Source organism: Melanotaenia boesemani, chromosome 9, assembly GCF_017639745.1.
Source record: "Melanotaenia boesemani isolate fMelBoe1 chromosome 9, fMelBoe1.pri, whole genome shotgun sequence".
In the NCBI taxonomy this organism is placed as follows: domain Eukaryota; kingdom Metazoa; phylum Chordata; class Actinopteri; order Atheriniformes; family Melanotaeniidae; genus Melanotaenia; species Melanotaenia boesemani.
The window spans coordinates 29,894,375-29,914,733 of NC_055690.1; the positions used below are offsets into that span (position 1 = coordinate 29,894,375).

At 37.3% G+C, this 20,359-nt stretch overlaps 1 protein-coding gene across 1 annotated transcript in view; it reads left to right on the forward strand.

Annotated features, from left to right (window-relative positions):
- The first annotated feature begins 290 nt into the window (after positions 1-290).
- Positions 291-20,359, forward strand: part of LOC121645782 (pregnancy zone protein-like) — a 32,912-nt gene continuing 12,843 nt past the window's right edge. The window contains exons 1-21 of the mRNA XM_041994475.1: positions 291-448; positions 560-740; positions 906-1,062; positions 1,265-1,317; positions 1,827-1,847; positions 3,665-3,830; positions 3,913-3,997; positions 4,092-4,236; positions 6,166-6,283; positions 6,385-6,494; positions 7,899-8,066; positions 8,184-8,411; positions 10,651-10,717; positions 10,855-11,000; positions 11,967-12,116; positions 13,086-13,235; positions 13,600-13,681; positions 13,804-13,966; positions 16,330-16,555; positions 19,916-20,042; positions 20,211-20,332. Coding sequence (XP_041850409.1) covers positions 369-448; positions 560-740; positions 906-1,062; positions 1,265-1,317; positions 1,827-1,847; positions 3,665-3,830; positions 3,913-3,997; positions 4,092-4,236; positions 6,166-6,283; positions 6,385-6,494; positions 7,899-8,066; positions 8,184-8,411; positions 10,651-10,717; positions 10,855-11,000; positions 11,967-12,116; positions 13,086-13,235; positions 13,600-13,681; positions 13,804-13,966; positions 16,330-16,555; positions 19,916-20,042; positions 20,211-20,332 — 2,745 coding nt within the window. The 5' untranslated portion in view covers positions 291-368. The remainder of the gene's footprint in view (positions 449-559; positions 741-905; positions 1,063-1,264; positions 1,318-1,826; positions 1,848-3,664; positions 3,831-3,912; positions 3,998-4,091; positions 4,237-6,165; positions 6,284-6,384; positions 6,495-7,898; positions 8,067-8,183; positions 8,412-10,650; positions 10,718-10,854; positions 11,001-11,966; positions 12,117-13,085; positions 13,236-13,599; positions 13,682-13,803; positions 13,967-16,329; positions 16,556-19,915; positions 20,043-20,210; positions 20,333-20,359) is intronic.

The window sequence follows — 20,359 nt, forward strand, 5'->3', positions numbered from 1 at the left end:
TGGCAGACTAGTTGGAGATGATAGAAAGGCAACAGGAAGTCAAATAAGCACTGGTTCCAACCAAGGTCTGCAGAACAGCATCTCAACACATCCAACTTTAATGTTACTATTTACAATTTTACGTTAATTCAGTAATTAACAATTTAAATTATATTCTGAAAGTTTAACAGATAAAGCAGTTCAGGGTTCATCCTCACAGTCTCAGGGCTCTAATACCACCCCTGGTCCCCGCCCACTGGAAACAGAAACCCAGCTGCGTGCTCATGCCCATTTTACGGTTTAGTATGACTGGACTGTGACTGGGGGTGGGTTTCTCTTATCAGCAGATATTTAACAGACGCTGACTTTGATTATCATCGTAGTCAGTCATGGGTCTCCTTGGAACACAGTCATGGACACTGTGTGTCTTTTTGTGTTGGATGTGTGTTAATCTAGCATCAGCTGAACCGTAAGTTAATCAAAGAAATTTGTCAAATTGAACATTTTTAGATTGTTTAAATGAATGAGGTTATTACTTCATGTCAGTTACTCCTAAATGTGTGCTCCTGTCTGTGTGTAGACATTATATGGTGGCCATTCCTGCAGTTCTTGAAGCTGGAGCTGAGACCAGGTTCTGTGCAAGTCTCCGGCAGCCCAGCGAGACTCTGGTCATGACTGTCACCTTGAGGTCCCAAGACATGAACACAACTCTTCTTGAGAAGACATCCAGTGAAGAGTTTCATGAGTGCATTCTGTTTCCGGTCAGATCCTAAGAGTGTCTCCGATTAATTTGCTCATTTTTAAAATTTTTTTTTTTTCTTTTTTAAATGTTTATTTTTAAAGCCAAGATTATAACACAGAAAAAGAAAACTTTCACTGCATGAATTAATGATCTTTACATTTAAAAAAATATCTATCTGTCAAAGGTTCCTTTGGTGAAAACTAAAGAGGTGCAGACCCTTGAGGTGTTTGTAAGAGGGGCCACATTTCACTCAAAAGAAGTCAGGAAAATCATGATCAAAGTCTACAAGCCAGGAATGTTTGTCCAAACAGATAAACCGATCTACCTCCCTGGACAAACAGGTAACTATGACCTGATTATCTGTGGAGCTGATGGTGACGAAAACATTTCTAGAGGTTTATCTATTTTACAAACAGTTAAAAATGGTTGCAGCTACATGTTTGGGGTGTTTTCTGAGGACAAAAGGTTTTATTTAGTAATTTCCAATTTATACAACTGTGGATAAAATGTACAGCTTTCATCTGCTTTCTGTGAATATCTCAGTGCATTTCAGAGTTGTCACACTGGACTCCAAGTTTAGACCCGTTAGTCAGCTGGTGAGTATCTGTAAATCATTAGTTATCTTCTTTTATTCTGCAGTCAGAATATCGGGAATGTTTCAACAAACTTTTGTTGTGTACACAAATACAGTGTGGAAAGCAAAAGATGCAGAAAACACTGGGTGGAAAAAATTGAAAAAGGTTGTAGCCCTGATATCTGTTATCAGTTATCCAATAACTTGTGGCCACCAGAAAATTCAGCCACACTATTTAACTGATTTTGCCTTATGTCCATAATCAATCTGCTTCCACTAAAGGATCAATAGTACAGTCAGGTCCTCTTTAGTCTATGTCTATTTACCAAAGCTTTTTTTTTTTTGTTTTTTGTTTTTGATTGTGACTTTTTTTTTATTTTGCAACATCTTGAAAATTAAAAACAAGCAGTGAACTGCAGCTAAAGCAAAAAAAAAATTTTTTTGGCCATTTTTTCAAGCAAAGAAAAAATAGCAAAGTAAAGCAATATGCCCTGTAATAAATCTTTTTCTCTCCCTATTTCTCTTTCACAGTATGACATCATCACACTTGAGGTAAGAAAATAAACTAATTCAAACACATTTTTGTCCATGTTTGCCCCTTGTGCACAATAATAGAGTTTGCTCTGAAATAACACAAATGCTTTAAAATGTTTGATTTATTGACTTGTGGATTTATTGATTAGCATATATGGATTAGATTGCTGGCACGATGAATACACAATGCAAACAATGGATTTTTATCATCAAACAATTTTATATGTACAATTTGTTCAAATAAAAACAAACAAAAGAACTTGATTATTAAAAAGAACAAAACAAACCAAAGATAAACCTTTCTGACCTACTGCACGCACACAAACATCATCCAAAGCATAGACACACACACAACATACAAGCATCCCTGTCTCACACCCCAGCACCTCCCCCTATAATCCCCCGAATCCCACTCAACCCTCCTTCAAACCCCTACACCCCTCCTGCCCCCGGGCCGTACCCTGCAACCAGACACAGGGCATGCACCATTCCTACTACTTTACATTTTCTTAATCACCTGTTTTTTTGTTTTTTTTTTGTTTGTTTTTTTTTTTTTTGTTTTTTAAGGACTTTTGGGCTCCAATGGCCTTTTTTTTAGTAGTAGCTAAGCAGAAAAGTTCTGTCAGAGACCTGCAGCAAAGGGCCCCAGGCCCAAGGAACTGTAGCCTCTATCTTTGAGCTAAATCTTTATTGAAGAATGACCAAAATGGTCATTTTGACAGTTCGCTGCTGTCGGGTGCAAACCTTCTATCTCCAAAACTGTCATTTTTCAAAAAATGAAAAAAAAAACTGTATGGTTTTGTAATAACTGGACATAATGTCATCAAACTTTGTATTGTGTTTTAATCATATATATTTGGTTAAATATTTATAAAACAACAGACAGACATAAAGGGTGACCAATAGTACTGATTTATGAAGGAAAACAAAAATCACGAATTTTGAACATTTTGCCCGACAGCAACGAGTTATAAAATTAGCAATAATTTAATCAAATAAAATCATAAAGGATTGCTGGTCCCTGACTTCACCCGAAACTATGCGAATAAAGTTTTGTGGTTTAGAATAAACAAAGGAAATATGATACAAGTGGTCATTTTGACTACACTGTTTTATTTTTAGATTCCTATTAATCTGAATCAGATCAAGTGGAAGTATTCTGTAAAGGGTGTTATGCAGAGATGGATCGATGCTAAAATTGACATCATTGGAGCTTGGGGGAGGGTTGTGATAACATACCATCAGAAAGTCTCCTAGACAATGTGATTGCAATAACTATGCCATAACTATTTAATAATAGTAGTTTTGCGCGATAAAAGTAATTTACACTAATGTTTTGTACTCATGCAGTTTTTTGTATTTTATGTAATTTATCTGTTATTATACTTGCTAACATATTTTGTTAAAGATTAAAAGGCAGAAATATACCAAAAGATCCCATGTAAAAGTAAAGTTATAAACTGTATTTGAATGTAATTTTATGATTTAGTTTTTTTCTTATATTTCGCGATGTTTTTCTGGTGCCCCAGCTGCCAGAATATTACCATTTTGACTTTTTGATTTTTTACAGTCTAATACAGTCAAAGCACCAAGACATGTAAAAATTTCTGGGCTAAAATTATTTGATTAATGAACTGAAGTCACTCAGCAGGGTAAAAAAGACTTTGGTTTCCTTAGCTGACTGGGATGTTGGTCCCACTAAAGAGTCAAAAAGTGTAAGTGTGGCAAAGTTTTGCACCACAGGCTGGAGAGTTTTTGAAACAACTCTGAAACTAGTTTTTATCTCCCAGTTTGTTTTTTTAATGCATCTATATCTGATTTGTCTCACTGGACAGGATCCTCACAACAACAGAATTGGACAGTGGCTGAATGAATCATCCAACAGTAAAATACTGCAGCTTTCCTATGATTTGAGCTCTGAGGCACGAACAGGAATTTACAGGATCATTGTTTCAGTGGGTGAAGATAAATTATATCAAGACTTCAAGGTAGAAAAGTATGGTAAGTTAGAGTTGCTTTCTGAATGAATATCCAGGCCATTTGTTACCAGGTATAAACAATAACTTGTTTGGTTTTTCTCCAGTTTTACCCAAATTTGAGGTAACATTAAATGTAAAAGAAGAATTAAGCATGGGGCAGGAAGAATTTGATGTGGAAGTATGTGCAAAGTAAGTAAAAACTCAGTTTTTCAGGCAGTTTGAAATAAATTTTCTTTAAGTGAATGATTCATTGATTTTTTTTATTGTTCTCACAATTGATTAGGTACACATATGGACAGCCTGTGCCAAGTACAGTTACAGTTGAGGTGTGCCGGCCTCCCCCACGTCATTATTATGGTGCCTTGAATAGCCCTCCAGAAATGGAAGTAGTCGAGTTCAGGGGCCTATGTGACACAAAAACAAATAAGGTAGAGTTGCCATGGTTATGGTCTCATCTTTCTACAAAAACTCACACTTGATAAACTAATATGTCCTTTCTGATTGCGAACATGCTATACTAACTACAGTTTGTTTACTAACTACAATTTACAGTGTTGTGATCTTCCGTGAGACATAGAACCAGTTCACATAGTTCCATTTTGTGCTTTGTAACAGATCAGCTTACAACTGCAAACTTACAGATATAGATACAAATAAATTGTTAGGATATTTCTTATTATCATTTGTAATCATATAATCATATTTTGTAAATGATTAGTTTATATCATTGTCTAATCATTTGAAAAATATTTATGAGTGAATCTACAAAACATACATGAACTATTACTATATTATTTTTATTAATCATTTGTTAATGCTCTGGAAAGTTTTGTAAATGATCACTTCATCATTAACTAATCACTTGAAAATGACTTATTATGAACACCCAAATGAATGGTATTGTGATCAGCAGACTATCAATTAAAGCACAGTTCTATGCAAGGGCGGTGACAGTGGGCGATGCTGGGGAATCCAACGGTGAGCTGGAAACAAGTTCAACCGAGCAACAAGTAGCAACACTTCTGCAGTCAAAAGGGATTGCTCTGGATTACAACCAGGTTGAAACTTGCCACCAGCTACCCAGAAGAAACAACAATGACTAGCCAGCTGTTATACTGAGCTTTGTTAACAGCAGGATACACTTTTCAAACAGGGCAGGATGCTCAAAGGCACAGATGTTGACAATGAACATCTGACAAAGATCAAGTGGATATTGTAAAAAAAAGCACCTTACCTGAGGAGAATGACAAAAATCCAGAGCACATAAACAAGAAACTGCAAGATTATATCGAACTTAATGAATCACCAGAAGAGGCTAAGGTACTGATAATAAGGAGCATGGAGGAGCTGGAAAAGTATCCTCATCACAAAAATAGGTTAGATTGGATTTGAAACTGAGTGAAGGTAACAGAACAAGCAGAAACATAAGGCTCAGTGATAGAGCACATTCTGCATGGAGTGATAATGGAGAGATAACACAAAGGAAACTGGAAAATTATCAACTTATAAATATAGGAGCATGTGAGTGAAGTAGAATCCGCAAATAAAAACACACATGGTGAGATATTTCTGCGCTGCCAGGAAACAACACGATATTTACGAGCAGAGGAGCAAAGGAAAACAAAGGCAATGCTGACAACACATTCCCTATTCACTAGTTAGTGTTTTAGAAGATTAATACATTAATGAATTATACATTTAAGCTGAAGTCTCAGTGCCTTTGTTTTATCCCTTTGACTGTTCTTATTTCATGGCTATTTGAATGTGTGCTGTAGCTCAGTGGTTCCCAACCTATTTTCCCTGAGGACCCCCTTCATGCAACTACCAAAAAGCAGGAGACCCCCCTACTCACCATGCTTGGTATTAGGCTATTGTTACTAACATATAGACTTACGTTTTTCTTTCTTTTTCAAAATCAGAAGGAATCATCTGCATTGTGATGTTTCACAGATATGTCTCAATAATTAAATGGCAAAAAGTCTTTTCAGGCTCCCAAAACACTGGTTCTATTTGAATGAAACACCCAAATGTTAAAAAAAAAAATGCAATTAAGCTAATATACCTCAACTCATCTCTGTGTGGACATGGCCTTAATTTGAAATCACACTGGCTTTGAACAGTCAAAGCCTTGAGGACCCCTTGTGCCTTTTGTGAGGGGCTCTAGGTTGGAAACCACTGCTGTAGATGATGTTTGACAGGTTTAAATAAGCTAATTAAATTGTTGTGATGTGGCGATGTGAGGTGTTTCTGTCATTCTGGTATTAGGTGGGATGGCATGTATCATTGTGCTAAAGAGATTAAAAAGGAATAATTACACTCATGTATAACTATATGTCATATTATTATACTTATTTTAGGCTAACAATACAGGCTGTGCCACTTTCGGATTCAGGATGTCAAACTTCACCAGAATTGACCAAAAGATTTTGGTGGATAAGTTGGAAGTCAGTGCTACAGCAGAGGAGGATGGGACAGGCATGTTTATTTGTTTAATATTTTTCTATTAAAATGATTGGTTTGTCAAATAATAATACTAATATGCAGACTGTTATAACAATGATCCTTCTCATTTTCAGGTATTTCACTCCTACAAAGGACGAACATCAGACTCACATATAGAATTGGAAAACTGTCTTTTATTGACACTCCCACGTTTTATGAACGAGGATCAGATCTAAAAGGAAAAGTAAGTTTTATCATCTGTCAGGAGTACCAGGAGTATTGGTAGATGTTTTTTTTGTATTGTATAACATCTTTTAGATTCAGAAAACAAGCTTGGAATTGAGTCAATTAGTAAACAGCAAAGTCACAAAATTGTGAGAAGCACTATGCTATGTCTTCAGAAAGAAGAAGACATTTTACTGCCATCATATCCTGTGTTCCATATTTAACATTTTTTCTCATTTACAATATGCTTTAATAACTGGAAACTGGTGCCAAAGGCAAGGCAAAGCAAATGAATTTGTATAGTACATTTCGTGTACAAGACAATTGAAATGCTTCACGTGAAACATTAGGAGGTAGATGACTTTCCACACAATCTCTTTTTATTTCTCTAAAAGCTAACAATACAAAGAGATCTTCAGGATATTCCATAATGTCCAAAAGTGGCATTTGTAATACCCAAATGCATTAAGAGAAAAGCAAAGAAAAATCTCTTTATGTATAGTATGTATACCCTACCAGTCAAAAGTCTGGACACATTTACACACTAAATGTAATGGAAAAATTTGTCCAAACTTTTGACTGGTGCTGTAAGTAACTAGTATGTATACATTGGCATATATGTGTATGACTATAACTCAGAAATTAAAGATTCTCATCCATTTATTTGCCATGCACGTTAACATGCCATCAACAATGCAATGAACTGTGGTGGACAAGAGAACCTGGCAGTTCACCGTAAACAAGTGCTACAAAAAAGGGGCAATAAATGCCAAATGCAAAAATAAGCTACAAGTATAATAATATGAAAAAGAAATCAATTAAATTAAAATTAAAAGATTAATAAGCACTTAAAATCTGTAAATATTTGTCTTCAAATTGATTCTTGGTTTAATTTGTGTTTTGTTTCTATCTTGTTTTTTTATAATACTTGGATGTAATGTTTGATGGTACCACAGTTTAGGAAAGAGAGTAACTACACAAAAATGTCTATACTATATTGTTGAACTGTCGCTGTAAAAGTGGCTTTTTTTTTTCGTTAAAAAACAAAAAACAAACAAACAAACAAAAAACAAAACAAAACAAAACAGAAGAACATGGCCATGTGGAGTAAATAAAAATTAAAAAAAATATGGGAAAGTCCAGTTTGATATAAAAATCCCCCAAAATCTATACATTTTGCTATTTAAATGTTTATTTATCATTTTCATTTCAAGCTTGTGTTTTCCGTTATTGAATAATAGTCTACTGCCCTCTTTCTGCAGCTGTTCTGTTGCATGGTCCCAGCTGATACTTGATCTTGTTTAGTGTTAGTGCTACTTACTGCCTGAGTAAACAACAGAAGAGCTCCTGCCATCACTGACTTGTACTGCACAGTGCATCTGATATCTGTTGTCTTAGTAATACATTATTCTACTTTTAACAGGTTAAGGCTGTTAACTACAACGATATGCCCATTCCTGACATGCCGTTGTTCTTGTTTGTGGGGGAAATTTGGTCTGCACGCAGGCTGCAGAATATCACTACTGACAGCAATGGAGTGGCCACATTTTCATTAAGTACAAATGAATTCAGTGAGAATGTTGTACTCCATGTAAGTAAAAAAAAGTATAACTACAGAGTTTGAGAGAACATATTAAAGTCATGTCACAGCTTCCTCCTACATCGACCGCTATGAGCTCATTCTATTGTTTTTATTTCCTTAAACCAGGTGGGCAACACACCAACGCTGTTATACCCTGGATACAGAACTGCTTTTTATGAGGGTAGCAGGCAATCGCTGTCAGAGTCCGTTCCTCCTTCCCCTGATACGACAACAGTAAGCTCTCTGGAGGTGAAGAAGAAGGATGAACCACTTTCTTGTGGCAAAGAAGAGGACATCTCCATCAGATACACTCTAGTGAAAGAAGAACAGGGCACTGTTTATGTGACGTATCTGGTGAGGAGGTTTTTCTGTTTGTTTGAACAGAGTAATATCAGAAGAAGAACTAATCATTATTTGCAGGTCCAGGTCTCATGTCACTTTTAGTTGTAATGAGTACTGCAATGTCAGATGGTGTGGGGTGGCCAGTCAACATATTTCTCCAAATGCAATGTCCAGCAGGATCATTGTTAACTTTGATTAGGATCAGTGCGTGAAATACAGGGATTAAAACAGATTTAAGCAAAATCCAATGTCACTCTATTTACAGATTTTAAATGATTGAAGATATTTACTTTAAAAACAGGATTTAATTTGTATAACAAGAACAAAAAGTCCTTTGTCAAAACATAAAGTCTTACAGAGGAAATAAAAGCTTTAAGCTTGATTCATATTGCAGAGTAAACACAGAAAGACCAAAGATGAACCAATTAACACAAGTGCAACAGTTCCTGTGTTCTTGAAATGAACGGACAGAAGTGTAGGTATGTTTTTAAAGGTAACTCAGGGTTACTCACCAAACCCTCTAATTTCGCTGCCCTTCGTTCCATGTCCACCCATATTTCACACACTGGTTGGCCGTGTAACGTTGGCTGTATGTTCAACATTTGTTGTCACCTTCTCTCAATAATTCAGAAAACAGTTATATTTTATTTACTTATTATATTTAATTTGTTTAACACTTTATCAAATGAGCAAAATCAATCCAAAGTCTTTTATAAAGCAGAGCCCTGCATTAGAACTGGGACCCAATGCAAAGCTTGCAGGAGTGGGAAGGTTTAGGGTTGTATTGAGCGGGAGTGGGCAGCTACTCCCAAACTTGCTACACGATGGAAAGTGCAACTAAGGTTGGTAACAAAATTAAGGCTGGAAATATGAAAAGAAAGAAAAGAAAGAAAAGTAGACATATCCCCTAAGCTCTGATTCAAATTTAAAGTGACATTGGCACATTTGTTTAATAGATTTTGTCTTTTTAATATTAACTGCTGCTAATTACACATCTTATAGTTTCTAACCTCAGTCTACATGAACATAGTAATTAAAAAACTGAGAGATTTATGTTAAATATATTTTAATTTTTTGCATGTAGGGCAAGGAATAAAATGTTTCTAATGAAAAAGCGCATATAAATTCTTATAGACAGCCTATATATGAATTGGAGGGACACAAATTATGCAGAACCAAGCAGCAATGGTCTCAATTTTAGTGGGTGAGAGCGGCATTAAAAAATATTTGCACACAGGGCTCTACATGAAAGGACACAACAATTAAAACACTGAAATAAAACTATTAAAAAGAAATAGATGAAAAATTAAATGTATACTTACAAAAGTTGCAAATAACAGTAAATAATATTGTGTAGATCAGGGACAGCCAACTCCGCTCCTTAAAGGCCTGTGTCCTGCAGGTATTAAATGTTTATCTACTGCAACACACCTGATTCAAATCAAATGGATCTGGACAATTTCTTTGTTTTACTGAATTTGGAAACCTGTAGATGAACAAGGAAACCTATTCAGAAGAGTAAATCTGTCCCTAACATATAAAATACTTTAAACAGTTTTAAATGTGAACCAAAATACATCTGACCAGCAAAGTAAAACTTTTCTATTCTAATAGTTTGTAGGGGAAGACATCACACACTTCTCGTAATCACAAAAAACGTTCAAATACCTTAATATAAAATAAATACAGAAAATTTTAACATTAAACCTGTAAACTGCATAATGAACTGCAATAAAAAACAAAGCCTTTAACAATAGTTGGATTCATTTAGATTCAGCACTTACAGGGCCAACACATATTTCCAACATTACTAAAACAGAAACAACTGTAACCTATTTTTCTAAAAACAGACCCAGTAAAACCACATTATTTATAATGGGTCTGAAAACAGCGAACAAATCATTCTGATCCCAGTTTAACGTTATCCAGGGCGGGTCGTGGCAAACAAACAACTTACAGCATTCAGTAATTGTCTCCGTTTTTTTCCTCAACACATTCAGTGAAAAACAATCATCTGATGGATTTAAAATAGTTTTAAAACAAATGTTTCAAACTAACGTTTACGCCACTGTGTGTTTAAAACATGGATGTGGTGGATCCAGAGTTTTTTTTTTTTTTTTTTAAAAAAGAACATTTCCATAAACTTCCAAATATATTTCACTAGAATTATAGAAAAAACAAAGAGGAATTAAGTTAAAGTGTCCTTTTTACTAATTTTTATGTTTTACTTTTCTTATATCAACCTCCACAGGTCTTATCCAGAGGAGCCATCATCACGCAAGGACAAAAACAGTTCCAAATTCAAGATAATCAAAGTGGTAAAAAGCAACTTGTGTGGTATTCTTCTTTCTGAAATTTAAAGGATCAAGGAAAGTTTTATTAAACTCTGGATTGATGTTTAGGACAATGAATATCAAAGAATATAAAATATATCAGACTTGGTTTGCTTTTCTAGTGAATAAAGGAGAAGTGTCGTTCAAGTTTGAAGTATCCCCAGACATGGCTCCGGATGTCCAGATTGTGGCTTATGCCATCCTTCCCAGCATGAATGTGATTGCTCACAGTGCCGACGTCCCTACTGAGAAATGCTTCAGGAATAAGGTCAGTGGAAGAAGAAGGCAAGTGGAACCATGAGGGAAACTATGATATTTAACAAGTTACCAGAATCTCTGCATTCAAATTTTCTAGATGAACAACCCCAATTCCACAAAAGTTGGGATGCTCTGTAAAATATCAATAAAAACATAATGCAGTGATTTACAAATCTCATAACTATATTTTATTCCCAACAAGAGAATAAACTGTGACTGGTCTGATTAACATGAGACTGATAAATGTTGCCTACTTTTGCTAGTATGTCCGAAAAAAATTGTTTGGGGTAAATCTGTGCTGGTGTGAACCATGAACTGCTAGTTTCCTCCTTCTCACTTGACTAATAAGTAATCACAACAAGAGAGATGATACCAGGGACAGAAAAATCAGTTGATCACAAACAGCGGTCATGATTCAGAGAGGAGAGGGAGGAGAGGAGGAGGCTGCCATGCTGCGCTGGACAGACACTGAGAGGACCAGAACAGAGACGTTTGTGCAAAACTCTGCGAAAAGTTCTTCAAAAAAAAAAAAAATAAAATAAATTAAAAAATAAATAAATGCAAGAAAAGTGCAAGTGATCCTCATCCCCTGCGAGTGTGACTCTTTTAAATCCATCCGTAGAACTAGCCAGCCAAACTTTTTATAGCTGATCACCTCCATGTCTCACCGTCATAAATGGCGGACGCTGTATATACACTAAATTTGTTTTAAAAATTTAACACAGTTAATTACATAAATTAATTTCCTGCCAGCAGCGTGTTAATTTTGACAGCCTTAATAACAATATATGAAAGAAAGAATGAAACAAACTGCTTTCATGTTGTTTTATTATTTCATTTTTATTTATATTTCCTCTTTTATTGATTTATTTCTGTCTTTAAGTCAGTTGTTTTTTGTGTTCCAATAGGACTTAGTAGGAAGTAAGTTTTTTTCTTATATCAGTAAATTATGAATGCTGTGTTTTGTGTGTCCCAGGTGTTGCTGGAGTTTTCCCGATCATCAGCTGTCCCAGGAGAGCAAACCAAAATGCAGCTGACAGCTCAGCCAGACTCTCTGTGTGGTTTAAGTGCCATTGATCAGAGCGTTCTCATCAAGGAGCCTGGGAAGACACTAAATGAAGAGAAGGTAACTGCTGGTATCAGCTGCAGTTACATTTGGGCTCAATACCAAATGACCACTACACACTAACCCTCCGTTTGCATGGAGGGCTAATGTGGGCCATTGCAAACCACGTAGCGTGGAGGGCGAATAGACCGTTCAGCCCTCAAACAGCAAGTATGCAATGCTTCACACTTGCAGGCAAAATGGAGGAAAGAGTCTTTCAATATGAGTTTTGCATGTGTTCTGCATGTTTGTCACACTGACAGATAATCACAAAAGATTTAGGAAGATCAAACACAACTAGCAAATCTTACTATATGCTGACGTTTGATTTGATGTACGCAGCATTCATTTGTTTGTTAGGAAACATGAAACGGCAATGGGATTGAACATCTTGTGAATTTAAGTTCCACACTGTTGATAAAGTGCAGGAAACTCCTAAGGTTGATTGTGGCTCAAAGTTGTTTTTTATTATGCAAATGAAACAACAAACTCTCAAAGATGACAATAATAATAATACAGAGGAAAGCTGAATACCGTGTAAAAGTGTGAAAACATAACGGGATCAAAAACCAAACAAATACAGAAAACAAAACAGCACCACATTGGTGCAAAAGATAAATTTTATCAGGCATTTCAATCTAGCATAAAAAGGAGTAACAAAATATTAAAATAAAATAAGTTATAATTTAGAATAACAGACAAATTTCAAAAGTATTTGAAATATAATGTTACTCCTGTCATTGTAATGGTTGCTTAATTTATGATGTTTCAGGGACAGTGGAACAAGCTCCGAAGCTCTGGTGTATAGTTCCAAAATTTATACAGTGGTTGTTCCACTAAAAATAGAAATTTGGGGCATCTTTGTGTCTTAGTGTCCTCAGGAGAGAAAGATAGAAGACATTAGACCTTCTAAGCATTTTGTTCAATTGTCAGAACTCCACACAACAATATTTGTCTCTTTTTAACTTCGAACCTTGTTTTGCCTTTCAGATATTTCACGTGCTACCTGTCAGGAAGGTGTCTCATGTCCCGCATGAGGTTCAAGATCCCATAAACTGTTTACATGTGAGACCAAAAAGATATGTTTTGCCATACCCATATCCTGGAGAAGACACAAATGATGCCCACAGAGTTTTTGAGGTATATCTTAGACCAGTGTTTCTCAGTCCAGGTACTCTGCATGTTGTAGAGGCAACCCGAGTGATATTTGTTTTAAAGGCAATGGTGATATTTAACACACCTGAATTCAATGAATGGCTCATAACAGGCTTGCAGAAATCTTGATGAGGAAGTTCATTAATCTTAATCAGGCGTGTCAGAGTAGGAACACATCCATGCAGGGCAGTGCGTCCTGAGGATCTGGACTCAGAAACACTATCTTAAACAACAGCTATACAATATAAATAATAATGTTGTATAGAATAAACCTGTGAATACTCATAAAACATAACTGTTTGTTGTTATAACTGTAATGTTTAATGTTGTTTGTTTTTGGATTGTGTAGAATGTAGGACTGAAAATGGCCACAAACTTGGTCTTACGGCTGCCCAAATGCCTCAGATTCAAGGGAAAAGAATACCATAGAGGTATGTCAACATTTTAATCATTTTCTGTTAAGTGTCACACCAAATATTTGTCAAAATTCTAATAATTATCTGTATCACTATCTGTATTTTCTGCTGTTTAACTTTCTACTATTTTCTTTAAGGTCTACGTGGTGGGTATGATGTTCAGTTTAGTGGATCAGCTCCACCTGTGAGACTAGGTATGCCTGGCTCTCCTCAAGCGGACTATGTTACGGATGCTGAACCAGTGAAAACAGTCCGCTCTTTCTTCCCTGAGTCTTGGATATGGGACCTGGTGCAAGTCGGGTGAGCATCTCGGCTTCTTCAATAACACTGTGGTTAAACTTGAGGAGATTGAGCTTTATATAGAACTTCAGTAACAATAAATGTCTGTTGGGTAAAACTCTTTTACCCTGCAGCTACATATTCCCTCTTACTTGTACACATTTGTTAACAGCTGAAGTAAAACATATATCACATGCCTTATCATACAAACCATTTATGTGTTCTTATCATTAAATTATCCTGCTGTTAACACACACTTTGTTGAAAATCCTTTGGCCTACACCAGTCATGGCAGGGTCCAGCATAATTTAGCTTGACTTTCAGGGTTGTGCAGAAATAGTTGCGCAGCTGCTCAAAGTTAAAAAGAGGCACATGGTGCACACCAAACAGAAACTGACCTTCCAGTTTAACTGATTGAATTCACAAAGAATGGAACATGTATTAGCAACATACCAAATCATTGTCCACACCTCACCACCACACCTCTTTGTTTTACCTGGTGAGTAGTTTGAACACTTTCTGTGGAGGTGGCTGGTGAGGACGCTGTGGTGGGCTCTACTGATCTGAGTAGACACTAAAAAGAGCATGAGACAGACATGAAAACAGGTCAGGCGTGAAAAAGGTGAGAAGGATACAACCCCTCTAGAGGGGTCCGGGGAATGCTCACCCAGTAGAAATTTTTGGATATTTTATATTTAAAAGCTACAATCTGGTGCACTTTGAGAAAACATCAAGCAGAGTTACAGACTAATATGAATATATAATAAAGTTTCTAATGCATCGGACAGATGAAATGACAACTCTTGTCCTTTCACTCTGACTTCTAATTTGAGCCAAGACCAGTTCCAGCTGCACTTGATACCTGTGTCCATGTGTTTGACCACCACAGCATCTTTCTCTCCTATACACTCATTCTAGAAATACAATGTAGTATCAGGTTAACTCAGGGCTGCAGACTAACTTTTTTTATGAGAACCACAGTGGCCCCTAACTTAAATTTTTAGGACTGCAAGCAGAAAATTTAGCGGTGCACACTGAAATCGCCTTGCATAGCAAATATTCACATTTCCTCTCATTTTCACTGTATTAGTGATAAATACTTGAACAATAAATTCAGAAATTACAATGTTTATAATAGGGTTAGACAAAAAAACAAAAAGACATCTTACTGGTCGCACTAATACAAAACAAATCAGATTCGATGATTTGTTTTGATTCACTTTGTAGCCGAAGCAGAACTGCAACTTAAAAGTCTTAAAAGTCACTAGAAGTTGCTAATTAGCCTAATCAGCCTAATACATATAGTTGTAATGGATGGGGCCATAAAGAAGGATGTAGTGGGAAAGGCAAAAATGAATAAAAAGACAACCTAAAATGTTTAGAACAGCAAATAAATAAAAAAATAAAATAAAATAAAATTAGGTGCCTAAAACTTGTCACAGCACTCAACTTTTTAAATATTTTTGTCCACACTCTTCATTAATAGACATTACTCTGACGGTAAGCCAGCACAGGATCCTCCAGCAGCAGCTTTGTACATTTCATTTTCAGCCTGGTCATGAAACAGAGGTGAACGTTGTCTGCGCTGAATACAGCTGCTGCTGCTGCGAGAAGACCCAGCCTCGTACGAGATGGGTCTGCACAGCACCTGCTCCTCATTAGGAAGAGTAAACTATGTTCATTCACGTCAATCTCCAAAAGTTTCCAATAATACCAGAAAAAGTTGCTAGATTTGTTGTTAGTTGCTTTAAGAAAAAAGAAGAAAAAAAAAGTCGCTATAGGGGTCTGAAAACTCGCTAAATCGCTAAGTTGGCAACACTAAGGAATAATAAATTCCCCCAAGACCTGTCTTTTTTCCACACACAAGCCAATCACAGTTCTCCCATGCATTAGTGGCCTAAAAACAAAAACAACAACAAAAAACAAGGTATAGACCCGCCCTAAAATCACCGTCAGCCCACCAGGTAAGTATACCCGATGCCCAGTCCAGCACTGCATCTGTTCGCCTGAAAAATCTAATTTAAAAAAACACACTTATGTCAAGTGTAGAAAAGGAGTGTTTCACAAGTTCAGAGGAATAAAGCTGAGGCCTACGCTAACCCGGAGAGTAAAACTGTCATTTATTTTACCCGTAACACCAGTCCTACTTATAGTTGGATTTTCTAAAATACCTAAACTTTTCTCTGCACCTTAACATTTAGTCATTCAAACCACATGTAAATAATAGCAGAATATCTTAAACAATCAGCCAATGCAACATATGTAACAAAGAAATCAATATTTACACAAGACACACATCAGTGTGAGTACTTATGACTGATATGAGTTATTTAAGTTTGTTTTACTACCTGACAGAATGTATTGGTGTTTATCTCCCAATCCAGAGAGTCTGGAACGAAGGATGTGTCCCTCACCGTCCCAGACACCATCACCACCTGGGAGACAGAGACTTTCTGTTTGTCCTCTCAAGGCTTTGGATTAGCTCCTCGTACGAAGCTTACCGTCTTCCAGCCCTTCTTCCTCGAGCTCACGCTGCCCTACTCCATCATCCGGGGGGAGAACTTTGAACTGAAGGCGACTGTCTTCAACTACCTGACCAGCTGCATCATGGTAATGATGATTTTATGAGACATCTCTCAACTACAGCTCAACCTGATCACAGTGACACCGTTAGCAGGGATGTTTAGCAAGATTTGATTTATTATTTAGGACTAATGGTAAGTCACACTTTTGTGCTCTGTATTCATCCAATCTGTCTTGATTTTGGACTCATAGACCCTGATTCACTAAAGGTTTAAAAACGTGTGCTTAATAGCACACGCAAAAACATGTTGCAGCTAATTTACTAACCAGGCGCACTGAGGATTACATCTGTTAAATGGACAAAATAATGCACTCACTCCATTTTGCGTGTTTGCCTTGATGAATATGCAATATAAGCATCTCTGCCAGAAAGCACAAAATATCGAGAGGAGCAGATGCAAATGGATCATGGTAACACACGCAATCTGATTTACCAAACATGAAACTGATTGCACTGGCTATTTTTGCATCTATATTTAGTATGTTTGCAAGGCAGGTGCAAACTGGCACAACTTTACACACAAATGGCTGCAGTTATTGTTGCAAGGAGGAGGCATAGGCACCATGAAAGACAATGGAGGAGATCTTTGCAGCTCGTGTAAATACTTTTGGAATGTTATTGAAACATATGGCTGCGTTGCTGTGTTGAATGCTGTAACGCTGGATGGGCTGTTGCTGCTGCGCTCTGGTTTTGCTGCCACTGCTTGTACCCCATCTTCGATCCTCTCTTAAGGGCATTAATGACCATTGTCAGTACATATACAGCACTGACCAGCTGCACAGTGTTAGCTGCAATGTGCCCCCATTAGCACACATAGCGCACATCTCATACATAAAAAAGGAACCACAGGAGGCAAGTTTATTCGGTCAATATTTCTTGAGCAGAAAGTTTTAATTCATCAATAAAAACTATTGTTTTGAAACACACCTTGCTCTGCAATCAGCTTTAGTATGCTGCATTTTCCATACAGTCTGATGTCCAGATGAACTCCAAGGTACTTGTAATGAGGTGATTGTTTTTGTAACATCTTACAAACTGACTGACGAGTTCTCTGTACTCAACATCTTGTCCTGATACTCCCCACTGATACTACAGTATGCTCTGAAATGCAGAGAGATGAGGATGTGTTAAGGTCCATGACTGAGCTGCAGGGTGACAGAGTTAAGACTTAACAGGTAAGATGTGGGCTCATGGAGCATGGTCTGTTGGGCTGGAGGCAAGGGGTTAACTGAACCTTGAAGAACATGTCCAGCTCATTAGGTCTGTCCAGACCTCTATCAGTCTGCTCCCCTTTTAACTCTAAGCCGGTGATCTTTTTCATTCCTGACCACACATCCCTCATGTTGTTCTGCTGGAGCTGACTTTATAACTTTTTCCTGTAGTCTCCCTTGCACTACTTAATCTTTGTTTTAAGTTGTTTTGTGTTGTCTACAACAACTCCACTTCTCCATCCCTAAAGGCTTCTTTTTGATGTTTCCCGTCGTTTTCAGGTCACTGGTGATCCAGGGCTTGTTATTGGGAAAGCACTCACTCAGAGTTCTTCTTGAATTCTTTAGACTTCCTGGGCTGCACTATGGTGTTATGGTTAACACTGTTGCCTCACAGCAAGAAGGTTCCTGGCTGTCTCAATCTTAGCCTTTATGTGTGGATTATTGTTTGCTATGGACTGGTGACCTGTCCAGGATGTATCCTGCCTCTCACCTCATAGCTGTTGGGTTAGGCTCCAGCAACCCGTGACCCTGCATTGGAATAAGCAAGTACAAAAAATGGATGGATGGAATGCAGATTTCCCAACTAAAGAATAAGTAGTTGAGAAAACTTTAAAATGCTTGGCATGTTTTACAGTGCATGTCCGTGATGCCTGTTACGACCCAATACAGGAGTATGAAAAGGCGTAACAAAAGAAATGAACTGCGGACAGACGTTAATAAAGGAAGCGAGGAGATTTATTATAATAAGGGGAAATGGAGAACAAAACAAATGGTGGCAATGACAAGTGCTGGGTTTAGCAAAGCTGCTCAAACTAAAAACACAATAAAACCGCTAAGGTCTAACTCAAATCAGCCAGTTGAAAACAAAACCAAGACTAACCAAACAGGTGAATGAAAAACTGGCCTACTAATCTACGTTAACAAAAGGTGGAGCAGCTCCAGTAGCTAAAAAAAAAACTCTATATACATTTACGATCAAATTCAACTAGCCCAGCACATTCTAGTTTAACAATTCTAAATTAACTAAACAGCACTGCTGTAACGCTAACAAAAACAACTTAAAGAGAAGACAAAAGGGCTTTACGTTTTACCAAATAGAAAAGAAAGAAGACTACCAGTCTTTAACAAACTACAACACAAAGTCAAACAGTTCAAACACTGTTGGATAACACTAGTCTATTTACACAAATTACCACTGACTAAGCACACGATCAAAGTCCCCAAAGTCCAACAAGCCAAGGGCAAACTGTCTGTGCCAAACACTTGCAGATGACTGAGCATTTGCAGCAGTCTTTAATTTTCTGGAGGGCTAGAGCAAAAGCAGGGATTGGACCAGTGATGGGCGAACCAGAGGGGAGGAGGTGAAGGTGTGTCAGTTCTGGCCACTCCGAACAGGCAACAGAGGACAGGCATTTACATGCAGGATGAGCCCCAGGTGGCGGCAATGAGTGGCAGCTAACAGAAATAAAAGGGCAATTGGATACTTAACCATCTCAAAAATCTACGACCATGGTTTGTGACATGACTTCGAACAAGTGGGCATATACATATACAAACAAGCTGGTTCATTTCCCGTTTATAGTGGAACCAGTGTATCACTCATATGTAACACCAGTCATCTGCCATTGTGTCCTTGGGCAATACTCTTCACCCTATTTGCCGCCTGTGTTGGCATCACTGGTGTATGAATGTGGATGAATGTTTGGTGATGGTCAGAGAGGCCTTAGGCGCGGATTGGTAGCCACGTTTCCATCAGTCTGCCCCAGGTCAGCTGTGGCTACACAAGTAACTTACCATCACCAGGTATGGGTGAGGAGTGGATGAATAATGGATACACAATGTAAAGTGCTTTGGGTGCCTTGAAACGCACTATATAAATCTGATTCCATTATTATTATTAACAAAACTCTTCAGGTTATCGTCATTATTCCACATGAAATTTGTTATGCTGGTTATTTAAAACTAACAGAAACTTAAGCAGATAACACACCTTTTGAGATAAAATACCAGATACAAAATTAATGAAAAAAAGAAAAATTCAATTCACAATGTGCTGATTCAAAATCTAGACCACAGTTCATAGCAGTGAGAACTTCTGTAATCTTCAAGAGATGCTTTTTTCTATACATTTGATTGTAGAATTATTACAAAATATATTTTGTTTATCCTGAACAGGTGAAAGTGACTGCAGCCCCCTCCTCAGATTACACCCTCACTCCCCTCTCTGGTGATCAGTACACATCCTGTCTGTGTGGCAGTGAGCGTAAGACCCTTAGCTGGACCATGATTCCCACAGCCTTGGGTAAGACTTCCATCCACTCTGGATGACAGGATGGATAAACTGCTGTCCCTTTACTCTCTGTATATCTCTTTTTCACCTTTACAAACTCAGTGAGATCCACCAGAGTGGCTAAATGTTTTGATAATGAAGAACAGGAGATGAAAAGCTGATCTTCACTGATCTTTTTAGGGGCTGTGAATGTGACTGTGACTGCTGAGGCTGTACCGTCCCATGCTTCTTGTGACAATGAGATTGTCAGTGTCCCAGAACGAGGACGCATTGATGTGGTCACACGATCTCTCAGAGTAAAGGTTGGTGACACAAAACAAAAAAGCAGT